Here is an 18,087-nt window from a genome sequence, read left to right as displayed (position 1 = left end):
CGACGCCATCCCAGCACCCTAGAAGAAGCTATGAGTATGGGAGTGACCACCTTCGTCGTGGCGATTCAACGCACCCGCGCACGCCGCCGAGGCCTCCACGCCGGTGAACCACCACCCCCACTGCCTGCGTTTTAGAAATATAAAAACCTGACGGGTGGGCCCCGCCCGTCAATGACCCAGTGCGCGCCCGAAGCGGTACGCAAGTGGAGGCGTATTCTCAAAATACGCCTTCGACATGTCCGCTTCTGTTTTTTTCCAGTTAAACTGTTTTAAATCATTCTTATTAAATCTGTTGACTAAACTTCGACCCCCTCTAACTTTTAAAGTCCAAATGAGTTGATTCTTTTTGCATTGTTTTTATTTTGGAATTCTTTATGTGCTGAATAAATTTGAGATATATTTGACTTGTCTAGAATTTCTGGACAGAAAGTTTGGGTTATTTCTTTATTTACTTTTTGCTTTTAATTTTTTTTAGAATGAAATAATTCAGGACGTGAAGACCGGGAGTTCGTTGAGACTCCCATTTGAGCAAGGCAATCCACCACCTCCATTCGTTTGATGGCATTGCAAGGCCATGGATTTCAACCTGCATTTTCTTTAATTACTTGAATTACTTTAAATTGTTGTGTGAATGGTAATTGTGCTAGAATTGTGGTCACACTAGTGTTGCAAGTATTTGGAGTTAGTTGGCTAGTAGTTTTTCACTAAGGAGTAAGCTAAGAAGTGAGAGTGGATGAACCGGTAGTTCAAAAAAGTGAGTCGTAATAATAAAAATGGTAGAATTGGAGAAATGATTTTAGTATCAAAGTGATCACCTTGGGGAAAGACTTTAGCTTTAGCAGTGATTGCCTTAAGGAATGACTTTGAGTGGTAGAATATCATATTTGGGGGAATGGCGTTAGACTTAGAATGATCATAATCGGGGAAAGACTTTAGCGCTAAAATGAATATGAATTGTTCTAGCTCAAGTAATATTTTAAAGGGTTAATTGTAATAGAATCAAGTTCATTAAATTAAACCCTCATGGCTGGTCAATTCATAGTGCCACTTAACCGGGCCTTTCCATACGACCACATTTGCCTTTGCGGGAAGGCCCTAATTCGTTTATAGTTAATGACTCATGCATGTCGCCAAAGAGGGATGGTTGGACGGGCATTATCCCTTTGGCCGGGGGATTGTCGTCCAGCCACGAGAGCCTGGGTTGTTAAGATGTGCACAGGAAAAGTTGATTGAATCCCGGATGGCTGGTCAATGGCACATGAAGGTTAAGGACCTAGTTTCTCTCACCCAGGGCTAGCCTGCGGGGGGTCGGTGGCACGGTAGGAGGGCCATGATGTAAGTAGGATGTTGGACTATTAGTCCATGGTGTGGGTAAAGTGTACAACCTCCGCAGAGTGTTTAAAATCTACTTGAATACCAAGTCGCTAGAAATGGGACACCGTAAGTCACACTATTTGATCAACCCCATGAACAAACTAAATCTAAGTTAAGGTATGGGAAGCGAAGATGGCAGAGAGTTGGATCAATCACGAGGTGGTCAGTTGAAGTAAACTGGATGATCGGGGATCATGCCAAGAGTTGGTCCACGGGAAGTTAAACGGGCAGGCTAAGTTCACACACCGCCGCACGCGGTCAACGCCTCCGCCCTAAGGTCTTCCCACCGTCGCCCCTTCAGGCCGTAGCGTCGGGGCACGCGGTCCACTCCGCCGTCCCCATGTGTCGACTTCTACGTGGTGTGCGTCGCGCCGCCTCTCTAAGCGCGGGAACGCCACCATCAACGCCGGTCTTCGTCACGCTGTCGGGTCCCTCGCCTACTTCGAGCACCGCCGCCGCGCTCCTAACCTAGCCACCACCGCTGCTACCCCCGTAGCCACCCCCACCGTCCACCTCATCATCTTCATCCAGCACCAGCTCATTGCCAGCGTCGCCGTCGTCTTCCCCGACCACTTCATCTACTCAGATCACCGCGAGCGATATCGGCCTCACACCGATTGGTGATCGGCGCTGCAACCGTCGTCGAGTCCTTCTCTGCTAGCCCCCTCGACATGGCATACAACTCGTGTTGGTTCCCGTCTAAGCATGCCTGGCGTTGGCAACACCGACGCGTGCCTTCGTCCACGACCTTTCCCCGGGCCTGGGAAGCCTAGTGCGACGCCTCGTCAACATCGACTTCATCCGTCTACGCATGCCTGGTGCTGGCAACAACGATGTGTGCCTTCGTCCACAACGTGTGCCCGGCCTTGGCAAACCCGGGGCGATGCCTCGTCAACAACGTCTTCTTCCTGGCGCACCACTACTTCGACACCACCACGACCATGACTAACTCGGCGCCTCTTTGCGCTCGCAGCTCCATGGCGACTTCCTCGACACCGGCCAACTTGACTCGAAATCGACCACGGCGTTCTTCGCACGGCTACCTCGACCACGGCTATGTTAGGAATATGCAACTTGTATTCCCATGAGGCCATAGGCCGATATATATATACATGTACAGGTGTGGAACATATGCAGGAAACCCCTCATACAACGGGATAAATACAAAGGGGTACATGACTTATATTATAACTCTAACACCCCCCCTCAAACTCATGGTGGATGAACAACACTGAGTTTGGAGAGATAAAAGCCATGTTGTGCTCTAGTCTGAGCCTTCGTCAGAAAATCCGCCAACTGTAACTCGGAAGGCACATACTGAAGAGCAATAACCTGATCCTGCACAGCAGCACGCACATAGAAAGCATCAACACCAATATGCTTGGTGAGCTCATGCTTCACAGGATCGCGTGCAATGCTGATAGCACCTGTACTGTCAGATAGAAGCAGAGTCGGTGTAGTGACAGGAACACCAAAATCCTGAAGTAACCACCGTAACCAAGTCACCTCTGCCGTCAAAAGAGCCATTGCTCGCAACTCAGCCTCGGCACTCGAACGGGAAACTGCAAGCTGTTTCTTCGTCTTCCAGGCAATGAGAGAACCACCAAGAAAAACACAGTAAGCAGAAAGTGAACGGCGATCGGAAGGATCACTAGCCCACGTAGCATCCGAATAGGCCTGGAGCTGTAAAGAACTGGAGCGAGGAAAGAATAGACGGTGAGAGAGCGTGCCTCGAAGATATCGAAGAACACGAAGGAGATGACTATAGTGAACCGAGGTGGGGGCAGAGACAAACTGACTCAGAATATGAACCGGATAAGATATGTCCGGACGAGTGACAGCGAGATAGACAAGACTGCCAACAAGATGACGATAACGCGTCGGATCAGGGAGAGGAGCACCATCAGTAGCACGGAGGTGAACATTGAGCTCCATAGGAGTCTCAACAACGCGCTCATCAGTAAGAGCAGCACGAGCAAGAAGATCCTGGATATACTTTTCCTGGGATATAAAAAAGCCATCAGAGGTAGAAGAGACTTCAATCCCAAGAAAGTAGCGAAGAGGTCCAAGATCAGACATAAGAAACTGCTCACTAAGACGGGCCTTTACAAAGGCAATATACTCGGGGTCATCCCCCGTGATGATCATGTCATCAACATAAAGAAGAAGAAGTGTCCGACCACGAGGAGAAAGGTGAATAAACAATGCAGGATCATGAGCACTTGCTAAAAAACCAGCAGCAGTGATCACAGAGGCAAAGCGCTCAAACCAGGCGCGGGGGGCTTGCTTAAGGCCATAGAGAGAGCGACGAAGACGACATACCATGCCATCAGGAACAGAATACCCAGGTGGTGGCTGCATGTACACCTCCTCACGCAGCTCACCATTAAGAAAGGCATTCTTAACATCAAGCTGAGATATAGACCAGTGGCGTGCAGAGGCAACGGCAAGAAGGGTACGAACAGTGGTCATATGAGCCACAGGAGCAAAAGTCTCATCATAATCACGACCATGCTCCTGCTGAAAACCACGAGCCACAAGACGAGCTTTGTGACGCTCAAGAGAACCATCGGAGCGAGTCTTAACCTTGTAGACCCACTTACAAGTGATCGGACGGACTCCAGGAGGAAGAGAAACAAGATCCCAAGTACCAGTGCGTTCAAGAGCAGCAATCTCCTCTGCCATCGCAAACTGCCATTCAGGATGAACAACAGCCTGACGGTAAGAAGTTGGCTCAAGAACAGCAGCACCAGCGGTGGGAAATCCAAAGCGATCAACAGGCGGACGAGGACGAGAACGCAAGCCATAGGTAGGCTGAGAAGAAGATGACGACCCATCCACAGAGGCATCAACTGGTCGTGGACGACGAGTGTAATGCTGAGGAAGAGATGGAATAATAGAAGGAGGAATCGGCAAGATAGAATCAGGGGGTGGCGACGAAGAAGTCACCGGAGATGAAGGTGTAGAATCCGGTGACAGACTGGGAGAGGAGACCGGGGAGAAAGTCACCGGAGATGAGGGTGGAGAACCCGGTGACATGCTAGGCTGCAAGTCAACTAGATGTGGAGAAGGAGAGGAAGTGGAACGGAGAGGTACAGTGTCAGCAGGGGTGATAAGTGAGTCAGGAAAAGTGAGGAAAGAGATATCCTGCACTGAAAAAGTCGAGGAAGATGGACGTGGGTAGAAGGGACGAGACTCTTCAAAAGTCACATCTCGAGAGATACGCACCCGACGACCAATAGGATCCCAACAACGATAGCCCTTATGCTCATCACTGTAGCCTAAGAAGACACACTCAACAGACTGAGCGGTCAGTTTGGTGCGTTCGCGAGGGGCAAGAAGAACATAGCAAACACAACCAAACGAGCGAAGCATCGAATAATCGGGAGAACGATCAAAAAGTCGCTCAAAAGGAACACCACCCTGTAGAGCAGCGGAAGGCTGTATATTGAGAAGATAGGTGGATGTGGAGACGGCCTCAGCCCAAAAATGAGGCGGGAGAGAGGCAGCAATCATCAATGCACGAGCCGTCTCAAGAAGATGTCGATGCTTTCGCTCAGCCACACCATTCTGAGCATGAGCACCAGGACAAGAGAATTGAGAGAGAGTCCCGTGCTCAGCAAGAACACCACGCAACACCTTAGAGATATACTCGCCAGCAGAGTCAGCACGAAAAACACGAATGGGTGAAGAGGACTGAGTATGAACCATGGCAGCAAAACGCTTATAAATAGACAACACCTCAGAACGAGAAGTCATGAAATAAAGCCATGTATAACGAGAGAAATCATCTATGAAAATAATATAGTATTTATGACCACCTTTCGAAGCGAAAGGGGCCGGACCCCATACATCAGAATGGACTAAATCGAAAGGACGCTTAGACACGGACTCACTATGTGAATATGGTAACTGAATCTGCTTGCCAAGACGACAACCCTGACACTCTAAAGAGACACCTCCTGAGACAGACCCCAGAAGGCCTCGACGAACTAAAGAAGACAACCGAGAACCACACAGATGACCAAGTCGATGATGCCACTGCTGGAAGGAACCAGTGACGGAGGCAACAGAAGCGGGAGAACTGGCGATGGTGGTGGCAGCAGAAGGAACATGAAGCCAGTCCAACTCCCAAAGACCCTGAGAATCACGGCGGCGAGGGCCAGCCCCAACCAGAGTGTGCGTGTGACGGTCCTGGACAGAACAAGAGTCAACGTCAAGGATGACGCGACAACCAGAATCCGTAAGTTGACCAGCAGAAAACAAATTCATGGTAAGTCGAGGAACATGAGCAACATCAGGAACAGAATAAGGAGTAGTAAGATTGCCTCTACTAGCAACAGAAAGGGGAGTACCATCAGCAGTGAGGACATGAATAGGAGAATCTAGTGATCGAAGAGAGGACAAAGTGGAAGAATGAGAAGACATATGAAAAGAAGCTCCAGAGTCCAGAACCCATGGGGATGTACCTGACTTGTGTAGAGGGTGATTGCTCAGTGCGGGAAGCATGAGTCACAGAACCGGCAGCACCCGTCGAGGAAGAACCTGAAGCCGCGAGAAGACGCTTAAGTCTCAGAATATCCTGCTCAGTCAAAGCAATGGCTGAAGCTGTCGAGGTAGACGACGAAGTCCCTGAAGATGATGATCGAGCCTTGCGCAGGTGTTTTTTCTTCGTGTAGCACTGAGACTCAAGATGACCATCATTGTTGCAATAGGCGCAGTGCGGACGGGGGCGACCTGAGCCTCCAGAAGGAGTGGGCAAGAGCGGCGGAGCACTCGAGCGAGAAGTGGTCGATGGAGCAGGTGGCGTAGGAGCACGAGTAGCAAGCACAGAGGGAACCTCCAGCAAACCAGCACCACGTAAGCGAGTCTCCTCTGCACGAATCTCAGAAAGCGCCTCATGAGAGAAATACGGCCACAAGCAAACAACTGAGCACGCCGGGGCTCAAACTCCTTACGGAGCCGAGACAAGAACTCATAGACGCGATGAAACTCCAAATTGGCCTGGACAGCCTGGCAACAGGGGCAGGTACGACACCCAGCACTACGGAGAGAATCAAGCTGACGCCAGATAGCAGAACTCTGTGCATAGAAGTCATCAACAGTAGAGTCACCCTGCTGAAGAGCATGCTCCTGACGGATCACAGAGAGGTATAAGGCATCACCAGAGGGCTGATAGCGCTCACGAAGACGGGTCCACATCTCAAAGACAGTAGAAAGACCCAGAAATTCAGAAGCAAACTGAGGCAGAACACTAGCAGTGAGAACAGCTGCAGCACGAGCATCATCATCAAGCCACTGGGTGTAAGCAGACAGAGCACCATGATACAACTGAAGAGCCTCCTCATAAGCCAAAACCTTCTCATCATAAGCACGATCAGCAGCCTCATCAGCAACCTTAGCCGCATCCTTGGCGGCCTGATTAGCATCTGTGGGAAGAACCGATGGAGTTGGCGGAGTAGGGGCCACCGGAGGAACTGGACGTGGCGGACAGCAGACCTCGCCAGAAAGAACACCCCAAAGACGAATGCCACGCATGTGAATGCGCATGAAGCCAGTGAACTCGGTGTAGTTAGTACCATCAAAAATCACCGGACAGCGAGGGACAGCAACAAAACCCGATGCAGCAGACATTTTTTTTTTAAGATCCGACGAGAACAATCAGATCGGGATCAAGAGCGATCAAGAGCGCCGGCGAGACACCTGAGACGAACTCCTGGGCGCCTGCGGGACGGGCGGTTGGGACAAGCTCCCTGGGCGCCCGCGGGATGAGTGCCTAGGCGGCAGAGCTGGGCTTCGTCCTCCTTGCTCCCCTGCTCGATACAGGAGCAGGCGCCTACGAGACCTGGGGCGCTGGAGAAGGGCGCTGGCTGCGGAGAAGTTCCAGGCCGGCGGCTTGGTCGCGGGGTAGGAGGAGATCGGGTGTGGAGGACTCCCGATCGGGACGGGCCGGCGGCTGAGACGAGCGCCTGCGGGATGAGCGGCTTGGACGACTCCCGATCGGGACGGGCCGGCAGAGCGCCTGCTAGCGGCCGGCTGGAGAGGAGAGCGGGGGCTCCTGCAGACGAACCCCCTGCTTCGGTCGAGAGATAGAGAGGAGATCGAGCGAATTGCTTCGATCGAACAGACAGATCAAACGCACGAGTTGCAGCGTGCAAAAAATTGACCTAGCTCTAATACCATGTTAGGAATATGCAACTTGTATTCCCATGAGGCCATAGGCCGATATATATATACATGTACAGGTGTGGAACATATGCAGGAAACCCCTCATACAACGGGATAAATACAAAGGGGTACATGACTTATATTATAACTCTAACAGGCTACACCACCCTACGCTCTCGGCTAACTCGACAACGACACAAAGGGCTATCACCTCGCCTAAGCAACTCGTCGGCTTCCTCTACAGTCCACGCGCCCGCGAGCGACATCGTCCACGACGCTCCCGCTGCGACCGCGGGAGGATGTCAGCCTGTCGGATGCTATTCCCTCGGGTCAGACCGTGCGCGACGCTCCTGTTGTTCGCAACGCTACCGCTACGACCGCGGGGGGGGGGGGGGTGTTAGCGATATATTTTGGTATTTAGGGATTGTCCGGGATTAGATAGGAATTGTTTCTCTAGGAGGTGTCTTGCCCTCCAAGTCTTGTACTCAATATATACTCGCCCTCGAGGCTCAATAATACATCCAACGCATTATGCCAATCTATCTCTATTCCTTCCTAACACTAAAACCTTAAACAAAACTAGCTTTTGTCAAAACATAGGATCCAAGGAATCCCTCGGTTAATGTTAAAAGCTCAAGCGAAATGTCCCATCTTTTCTTGTCAGCAGAAAATAGGTAAGCAATAAAATTCAAAATTGATCATGGTCAGTAGCACAAAAACTCGTCAGTAACATGAGGTCATTGACAATGTTCCTAGTGTCAAACTATTAGAATCTGATGAATTAGCACTATAGTATATTTTTGTGTTGCGCGCTAGGAGTCTAGGACATCGGTACCTCAATTGGTCAATCTGATCATGTTGCCACAATACTTCATCAGTAAGTTATATTGTCCTAACCCCAGACAAAGGCTATATTTAAAAGCCCCCAGATGGATGGATGCCACATGGCCACAGAAGGCTCAATGTGAAAATTCTCGAACTAAATATAGACCACAACATATATATATTTATCTACTAAAATATTTGCTTTTGAAAATCAATTTGGTTTATCAGCCAAGTAAAGGGCTCCTGCCCAGCTATTCTCACACTCATGACGCCCTTGAAGTGAATGAGGTATCCAAAAGGCTAAATCAAAAGAAGCATAAAAAAGAGGCTCTAATTTAGGATAGTACTAATCAGTTTTGGAATAGCGACCATCCCTCTATCTCTTTAAGGAAGCTAAGGGCATATCATGCATATCAATGAAGTTGATGGAACTGATTCACGATCAGCCTCCTTTAGACCCGGTAGCAACAGCCCGTAAGCAAAACAAGATTAGCTCTCATACGCCTGCTAAGCAAGTTCCCTCCCTTTTCATTCTTAACAGATAGCCCTCTCATTACTTGGTAATGGAATGCTTCCGGTGCCTAAGCTTGAGTGAGTGCATCGGAACCGTGTCAATTTATTTCTTACAAAAAGGAAAACTAAATAAATATGCAAATCCTCTACATATATCCACCCCGAAGTGGTCTAGCCCATGCATTTTGATCATGAGACACCGTGAGGCCTGACATACTGTAACACTTTGGTACCCATCTCACAAAAGAAAGAAAAAAGAAAGCTTAATAGGGTTATAGTTATACAGATTGTTCCTAGAATAAACCATGGTCTCTACATAGGGTCATCATAAGTTGACATGTAGTTGACAGGAAATGTAATGGCTTTATTGGTCATTTGCACTGTTACACCCGATGGGCCCGTTACATATTTTTAAGAGGCCAAGTATCTAGCATCAGAATGTTACTTTGATACCTTCCAAGGAACATAGTACAATCATATAGTGTTTTAACAAGCATTACTGGGTATGGAAGACTCGTAGTTGTATAGATGCATGTCTTGATGAGTGTTATTGGGTATGAGAAACATGCATATGTGTGTCTTGATGAGCATCATTGGGTAGGAGAGACCGATAGGTGTATGTATTGACAAACACTATTGGGAACGCTGATTGGGTACGAATGTATGGTATAGTTGCATAGGTCTATGACCATCAATCTGTAGATTGTATTTATTCCTGGGACTCGTTGTTATGAAGTAATAGCTCCAACATGTTTATGCTATCACAGATTACTAGAAACATATAAAGATAAGATACACTTTCAGCAATATGCAACAACAATGTTGCTTATCTCCCATTTGTGATGAAACACAAAAACATAAATGCTTTCTTCTTTTTCTTCTATTAACATTGCAAAGTGCAAACATGTATACTGGGATACACGATGCTCTAAGTTGCAGTTCACACTAAGCTGCTGAGATGACAGAAATTGGCAGGACAAAGGCATATCCTAGCTCCCCGCAAAAAAAGGCATATCCTGCCTCCGTCCCTAAATAGATGGCACATAAATTCAATTAAGAAGTCAACTATTTCTAAGTTTGACCAAATACATAGAAGAAACTATTAAGAACTGAATAAACAGATTATGGGAAATATATCTAATGGTGTTGATACTGATTTGGGATTTTTTTATCTTCATATTTTTTGTATATATGCTTGGTCAAACTTAGAAAGCAGTATTTTTTGACTCGGTTTATACTCCATCTATTTGGGGACAAGGTAGTAGTTCAGAAAAAAAAGGAGGAAGATACAGCAACATAATTGGTGACAACTACTGCAAATTTCTCACACTACAAAAAGAATTACATAAACCTTACCTTTATAGATAAAAGATGGCGAAGTTTGTTCAGCACCTTAATGCGGTGAATCGCGTAGGAACTATTGGCTGGCAGGTTGTTAACCCTGGCCATCTCGGCTTGAATAGCAGCTTCCCTATCCCCTTGTCCCGAATCTCCTGCTTGCTAGTAAAAAAAAGAAAAATAGATTTTTAATCATTGCAATTATCTGGAAAATTAGAAGAAGAAAATATGTGGCTAGTTCTCATCTATATAAAAATTAACTAAGTCTCATCTAACTAACATCACTATAAAAAAATAATCAAACATAAAAATAAAAGAAAAAAATGCTCGAATCTCCGCGTAAAATAAATACGGAAATCTAGATGAGACTGTTAATTCTCATCTAGATGAGAGAGCCTTAGCAAATCTGAAAAAAAAACGGAAATTCAAGTTCGACAAGAACTTCTTCTTTGGGGATCTCTGTCGCCCCAAGAAACCAATTCAACAACGCAGGCAGCTGTTTGCAAAGAGATGGGTCAAGAGAATATAAAGAGCATACCAAGGTAGAAGAAGAAGTGGTGCTGAGGGTGGTGGTGGTGCGGGAGAAGGGCGTCGCGCTACCTCCTCCGTTCATGATTCGATGCTTGAGATCTCGTGCTGCTGGATACAGTAAGAGGGAGAAGACCGGAAGAAGAAAGAGGATGCTTCAGAGTCCAGACCGCTGCCTCTGGAAAGTGCACGGCGCAGGCGGAGAGAGAGAGGACGAGGACGGGCAGGGCCGCAGGGAGGACGAGGATGGGCTCCTCTTCTCTTGTTTGGCCCAATAGCATAGACCGCTAAATCACTAGAAGTAACTGTTGCTCAAAATTGGCTCAAACAAAAAACTGCTGCCTAGGAAAAAACTATAAGCAACTATATTGTCTCAAAAAAAATAGAAGCAACTCTAATTAAGAAGTACTCTTTGTAGTTACTAAAAAGAAAGTACTTTTTGTAAAGATCACTCCTACCTCTCCAGATTATGACAAGTGGCGCACTGTACACCACTTGTCACAACTTAAGAGTTTTTCTTTTTTTTAATTCATTTATCCAAAATGTTTTATTTTTAAAACCGTGCGTCCAAATCATGAACCATTTTCACTGTTGAAATCCACGCGTTGAGATTTTCGGAACTAGATTCTATGTTGATAGATTTCGATGAACTTTTTTCATGAAAAAATGAACGAAAAAAACCAAACTGAAAGCACATTTTTCCCTTTTCCAAAGAGGCGCAATTGTGTCTCTTGGAAGAAAATTTGTGCCTCCGGAGAAGTAAATCTATGCCTCTTGAGAAAGGAAAAAAACCCGGTATTTTTTCCTTTTCAGAGAGGCACTATTGTGTCTCTCGCAGAAGCAAATTTGTGCCACCATGAGAAGTAAATTTATGCCTCTCGTAGAAGGAAATATATATATATTTTTTTCAAGAGGCATGGCTATGCCTCTCGCAGAAGTAAATGCATGTCTCCATGAGAAGTAAATATATGCCTCTCGCGAAAGGAAACACGTGTTTTTTTTCCTTTTATCGAGAGGCACGACTGTGCCCTCGCGGAAGCAAATCCTTACCTCCATGAGAAGTAAATTTGTCCCTCTCACGGAAGGAAAAAAATGCATTTTTTTCCTTTTCGGACAGGCTCGCGAAAGCAAATTCGTGCCTCCACGAGAAGTAAATCTGTGTCTCTCACGGAAGAAAAAAAACACGTTTTTCCATGTAGATTTTTTCCCAAAACATAAGAAAACATGGGTAAAACCGGAAAGCCAAAAAACACTGAAAAATCATCTAAAAGCAGAAAACGCGTACAAAACAAAATAAAATAAAATCTGGAGGGGGCGCCTAGAGCGCGACAGATGGCGGCGGCTGAGAGCGCGTCACGTGGCGCGCTCTTAGCCCACCAAAAGTGCCCGTTGCGGGGCTCGCAAAAGAGTACTTGCTGATTAGTTGGTCTCCCCGAAAGCTGGCTCGAGGAAACACCAAGCTTTCTAGTGACCAGCTTATTGGGTGATTGTCCTAGGGATGCTTTCTCTTAAATAAAGCTCTATGAATTGTCCCAAAAAACTCTATATACCTATAAAAAAGCTCTATAATTTCCCGTGCCCTAAAAAATCTATAATTTCCCCTAAAAAAGGAACTTCATAATTTTTTAAAAAGAACTCTAAAATTCTAAAAAAAACTAGGAGGAACATATTCTAAAAAAGCAACTCTATTTTTTTAAACTCTATAGTTCTAAAATAACTCTATAAAGTCTGAAATAGGGAGAAACCACTAGCAACAAGTTCCTAGACTGTGTGGACACAGGTGTGGATGAGCGAGACGGTGGCAAGGGTCGCCGTCCTCCTCGGCCTTGCGGAGGTCGAAGAAGAGGAAGGGAGAGACTTGGTCGATGAAGCTCCCTAGCTCTCGGCCATGGTGACGATGTGGGCTTGGAGCGACCTTACATGGCGGCGGCGAGGGTTGGAGAGGGAGGAAATGGGTCGAGGAGGGAACCCTAGGGTCGGGGCACATTTTATAGTAGGTAGAGGCTTCTCTGGCCATCAAATCAATGAGATGGCCAACGTGGCTTGCTGGATGAGCTGGCGTACAGGGGGAAGACAATGAACAAAGGTGTCAATGTAGTTGGGCTGGAAGTTGTTTTGGGCGTCGTTGGTTCTCTCTATCTGTCTGTATGTCTATCTATCTGAAGTTCTTTCTTCTTTTCCATCAAATAAACTAGCAAACATGTCCGTGAGTTGCAGCGGGAATTTTAAAGAAACATATGTAACACCCCCATAGTTAAGCTACAGGGACCCCATGCTAATGATGGCATGTCATCAGGTTTTGCAAGCTTAATTGCCCCTTGATAAAAACCAAATTCAAATCCAAATTACAAGTCAAATTGTTATTTCTTCAAATAGTAAAAAAAAGATTATTGGGTTGCAAATATTCACTAAGTAATTGTCATGAATTAACCAACATCAAATGGGTTATAAAAATGCCCTTAACATCTATTAGACACAACCAACATCATTAAATTGAGCCATTTCAATTTCAATAAATACTTAAACATTTCAAAGTAAATTGAAACTGTCTGTGCTAACTCAAAATGTCGCCTAATAATTATGTGCTAAATATTAAGTTCAACTAAATTCATTGGTATTAAATAAAAATACAAAATAGTGAAGAAAATATAAAACAGGAAAAGAAAAGAATAAAGAAAACCTCCCACTGTTGGACTGGGCCGCAAGTGCACGGTGCAGGCCAACACAATTCCCCTCCCTTCTCCTTCATGCTCATCCATGGCGCGTTGTACACACACCCATCCACGCCCTGGATCTCCAAGCGTCGGCCATCCCGTGGCCCCCTGGTGGATAAGGAGTCCACCCCCGATCCCCCTGCAAACCCTAGCCCTCAGTTTTCCCCTCTGTCTCGCTCGCCCCTTCGTCTACATTGAGCCCTGACGCCATGGTCGAGCTCATTGCCATGGCCACCGTCGTCCCCGCGCCATGAGAAGGTGTTGATACGTCTCCAACGTATCTATAATTTTTTATTGTTCCATGCTATTGTATTATCTGTTTTGGATGTTTTATATACATTAATATGCTATTTTATATGGTTTTGGGGACTAGATCCCAGTGCCAGTTCCTGTTTTTTCCTTGTTTTAGAGTTTCACAGAAAAGGAATACCAAACGGAGTCCAAACGGAATGAAACTTTTGCGATGATTTTTCTTGGACCAGAAGACATCCAGAGGACTTGGAGTACACGTCAGGGAAGCCACAAGGCACCCACGATGGAGGGCGCGCCTAGGGGGTAGGGCGCGCCCCCACCCTTGTGGGCTCCTCGTGGCTCCACCGACCTATTTCTTCCACCTATATATTCTCAAATACCCCAAAACCTTCCAGGGGAGCCACGAAACCACTTTTCCACTGCCGCAACCTTCTGTACCCATGAGATCCCATCTAGGGGCCTTTTGCGGCGTCCTGCCGGAGGGGGATTCGATCACGGAGGGCTTCTACGTCAACACCATTGCCTCTCTGATGAAGCGTGAGTAGTTTACCATAGACCTACGGGTCCATAGCTAGTGTTGGGGAACGCAATATTTCAAAAAAGTCCTACGATCACGCAAGATCTATCTAGGAGATGCATATCAACGAGAGGGGAGAGTGTGTCTACGTACACTCGTAGACCGAAAGCGGAAGCATTAAGTAACGCGGTTGATGTAGTCGAACGTCTTCGCAATCCAACCGATCAAGTACCGAACGCATGGCACCCCCGCGATCTGCACACATCCAGCTCAGTGACGTCCCTAGTACTCTTGATCCAGCTGAGGCCGAGGGTGAGTTCCGTCAGCACGATGGCGTGTTGGTGGTGATGATGAAGTTACCGACGCAAGGTTTCGCCTAAGCACTACGACAATATGACCGAGGTGGAAAACTATGGAGGGGGCACCGCACACGGCTAAAGATCAACTTAGGTGTCTATGGGGTGCCCCCTCCCCCGTATATAAAGGAGGGGGCCGGCCAGCCACAAGGGGCGCGCCCAAGGGGGGGAATCCTACTCCTAGTAGGAGTAGGTTCCCCCTTTCCTAGTCCAACTAGGAGAAGAAGGAAGGAGAGGGAGAGGGAGAAGGAAAGAGGGGCCACACCCCCTCCCCTTGTCCTATTAGGACTCCCCTTGGGGGGGCGCGCCACCTCCTGGCTGCGGTCCTCTCTCTCCCCTAAGGCCCACTAAGGCCCATAACTTCCCGGGGGGGTTCCGGTAACCCTCCGGCATTCCGGTTTTATTCAAAACTATCCAGAACACTTTCGATGTCCGAATAACATGGTCCAATATATCAATCTTTATGTCTCGGCCATTTCGAGACTCCTCGTCATGTCTGTGATCGCATCCGGGACTCGGAACAACCTTCGATACATCAAATCACATAACCCACAATACATATCGTCATCGAACGTTAAGCGTGCGGACCCTACTGGTTCGAGAACTATGTAGACATACCGAGACTTGTCGGGGGTTGGGTGCGACATATGTCAAAGGATGGCTTATCATGGTGGGGGCGAGTAGAACGTCGCCGGTGCCTGGAAACGGGATAAGGCGAAGGCATGCACGCCGGCGAATCTTACCCAGCTCCGGGGCTCTCCGTGGAGATAATACCCCTACTGCTGCTCTGCGGGGTCTCCGCATGATCACTATGGTAAAGTGTTTACACGGTTGCTCCTTGAGATGTTTCCTGGAGGTAGGAGAAGGCAAGGCTAGCTCTCTCCTTCCTATATGATTTGGTCTAGTGCTAATGGATTCCAACCCTTTGCATGGGCGCCCTGGGGGGTTTATATAGGCCTACCCCCCAGGGGTACAATGGTAATCCGGCTGGACGCGGCCCAGCCGCCAGTCTCTCTGGCTGCCGTCTTATCCGCCGACTCCTGGGGCCCGCCGACTGGCTCCGTACGGAGCCGACAGGCCGCGTCCGCCGCGGGCGGGTCTTGCCGGCTATAGATTACTGTACCCGTGCCTCTAATGACGCGGGCTTGGTCATGGGGTCGTGGCGACAACTCCGCCGTCTGGCGGGCGATCACTGTGGCCACTCCCTGTCGCGTCTGGTTAATGGCGCGTGGGGCCCGTGGGAGGGGCCAGCCGACTCCTGGGGGCCGACTGGTGGCGCTCTCGCCGTCTTCCATACGCCCGCCGACTAGTGGGACCCGTCGTCCCTGGGTCGTACCGGCAGGCCGTCGTGGGCACAGGACTCCGCCCTCTGGGGCTGACGTTAGGGCCGGCATGGCAACAGTGTCGCGCCGCGCGGAGATCTCTACGGGTACAACGTACTGTAGCCACGCCCGCCCTTGGAAAAGGGGTGGGAGTGGACCTTACTGTGGCCACTCCTCGTCCCGTCCCTCTTTATGAGGGCATGGGGGTTGTTGGTGTCGCGGGCCGACTCCCCAAGGCCGGCTTCTCTGGAAGTCGCCAGTCAGGAGTCGGCTTATCCCGAAGTCGTCCCTGGGACTCGGCCGCGAGTGGGCTGTCGGCCGCCTCGCCGCCGACTCTCAGAAGGCGGCTCTTCGTCCTGGGGTCTCGAGGGGCGTAGCTTGCCCCGATGTCTTGAAAGGTTCTGGGCCGGGGTTAGCCTACCCGTGGCCCATTACTCCAACAGTAGTCCCCGAAGCTGGTGAGGCACCGAGGGCGACATGTCGAGGAGCCTCAACAGTTTCTTCTTTCCGGCGGTGGGGTCTGGGCCTCGCTAGCCGTCTTCTGTCAAGCCGACTAGTTGGAGTCGGACTTGCTTAAGGCCGACTTGCCCCTAAAAAAGTTTGAACGTCGCGGCGGAGTCCAGGCGGCGTGCCTGATAAGCTTCCGGGTTGTCGCCCGTGGTGGACCCGTCGCGAGGCGCCACGTGGCTGAGCTAATCTGCTCACCCACGCGCGCGACGGGACAGGCCTACAGGCGGGGCCCGCCACTACCGCGCCTCGGCATGCGAACGGATCCGTTGTGGCCGTGCGGAAGGTTGGGGTTCCCGCACGGTTATTGCACGTGGTAACTTCGTGTGGTAAATCATGGGGGTCGTGGGGTCCTGGGCGCAGTTAATCCCACGACCGCCCCCTCGGCTTCTCAGCCCACGAGCCTACAAGTAGGCGGGGGGAGGGGGGCGGCGAAGCACACGCGCCCATCCTGCCTACTCCCTTTCGCCCCTTCTCGCTTCTTCTTCCTCTCGCCGCTGCTGCTCTGAACCACGCCGCGCCCGCAGCGATGAGCTCTTCCTCCGCCGCCGCGCCTCCTGATGTACGCTCCGGAGTGTGGGACGGCTCCAAGGTTGATGACGACGATGTCGAGATCCTCCGCAAGACACGGCGGCTGCCCGGCAGGGGCTTAGTGCGGGTCTGCCTCGCGCCGGAGGGGGAAATATCGCCGGCGCCGGAGGAGGGCGAGCGGGTCATATTCCACTTGCACCTTATGCGCGGCCTGGGGCTGCCGGTGAGCGGCTTCTTTCGCTCCTTCTTGGAGTTCCACGGGCTCCAGCTGCACCACCTTACTCCGAACACGGTGGTGCTGCTGGCTGCCTTCACCACCCTGTGCGAAGGCTTCCTCGGCGTCCTCCCCATCATCGAGCTCTGGGGTGAGTTCTGCCAGTCCAAGCTCGGCACACACGTCGCCGGCGTGCTGGCCCAGTGCGGTGCATTTATCGCGATGCGGAGATCAGTGGCCGACAATCCGTTTCCCACCATCGCACTGATTAAGTCGGTGAAGATGTGGCAGCGGTCCTATTTTTATGTGAAGAACGTCGCCCTAGAAGGCGACTGGGTCAACCTGCCGGCTTACGAAGCCGGCGCGCCGGCTGGAAGGCTCCCCAGCTGGTCACACCGAGCCAAGACGTTGTCTCCCGCTGGTGCCGCCGCCGTCGCGCGACTCCAAGTCCTGATGCAGTCAGAGGGCTTGACCGGGGCCGACTTGCTGGCCGCCTTCGTGGCGCGCCGAGTCCTCCCACTCCAAGGCCGACCTCACCTGATCTGCCAGATGAGCGGTCATCGGGACCCGAGTCGGATGTGCTCCAAGGACATGCCTCATGCGGAGGTGGCGAACACAGTGAACTACATCGCGAACTGCGGTCTCTCGGTGGATTGGTGGTTCGGCAAGGAGCCGTACTCACGCGCCAACCCCCCGCCTATTGTAAGTCGTCTTCCTTTTTCTTCTTTTCTTTTGTTGCCGAGTCCGACTTGTCCAGTCTGACCGTTTTTGTTTTGAATCAGAACCCTCTCGTCCCTCCTTCGGCCGGCATCGCAGGGCCGGCTCGTCAGTTTGTCCCCGATCGGGTGGAGAGCAACGTCGACGATCCTGACTTGGGGGCGGCGGCCATGGAGGCCGACGCCGAGGGAGGAGGAGGAGAAGCAGGCGG

At 49.7% G+C, this 18,087-nt stretch overlaps 1 protein-coding gene and 1 pseudogene across 1 annotated transcript; both read right to left on the bottom strand.

Annotated features, from left to right (window-relative positions):
* Positions 1 to 4,047: 4,047 nt before the first annotated feature.
* Positions 4,048 to 7,008, bottom strand: LOC147976187 (uncharacterized; annotated as a pseudogene).
* Positions 7,009 to 9,680: 2,672 nt separating this feature from the next.
* On the bottom strand, positions 9,681 to 11,021 carry LOC125552133 (uncharacterized). Its single transcript, XM_087518603.1, is given in 3 exon segments — positions 9,681 to 9,908; positions 10,237 to 10,380; positions 10,757 to 11,021. Coding segments are annotated over 3 exon segments (447 nt in total). The 5' UTR covers positions 10,832 to 11,021.
* Positions 11,022 to 18,087: the final 7,066 nt, after the last annotated feature.

The sequence above is a fragment of the Triticum urartu genome, chromosome 4A (assembly GCF_056163025.1).
Source record: "Triticum urartu cultivar PI428250 chromosome 4A, HENAU_Tu73, whole genome shotgun sequence".
NCBI lineage: Eukaryota > Viridiplantae > Streptophyta > Magnoliopsida > Poales > Poaceae > Triticum > Triticum urartu.
Note: the sequence above shows the minus strand (reverse complement) of the source record. Positions and strands in the feature narration are given on the sequence as shown.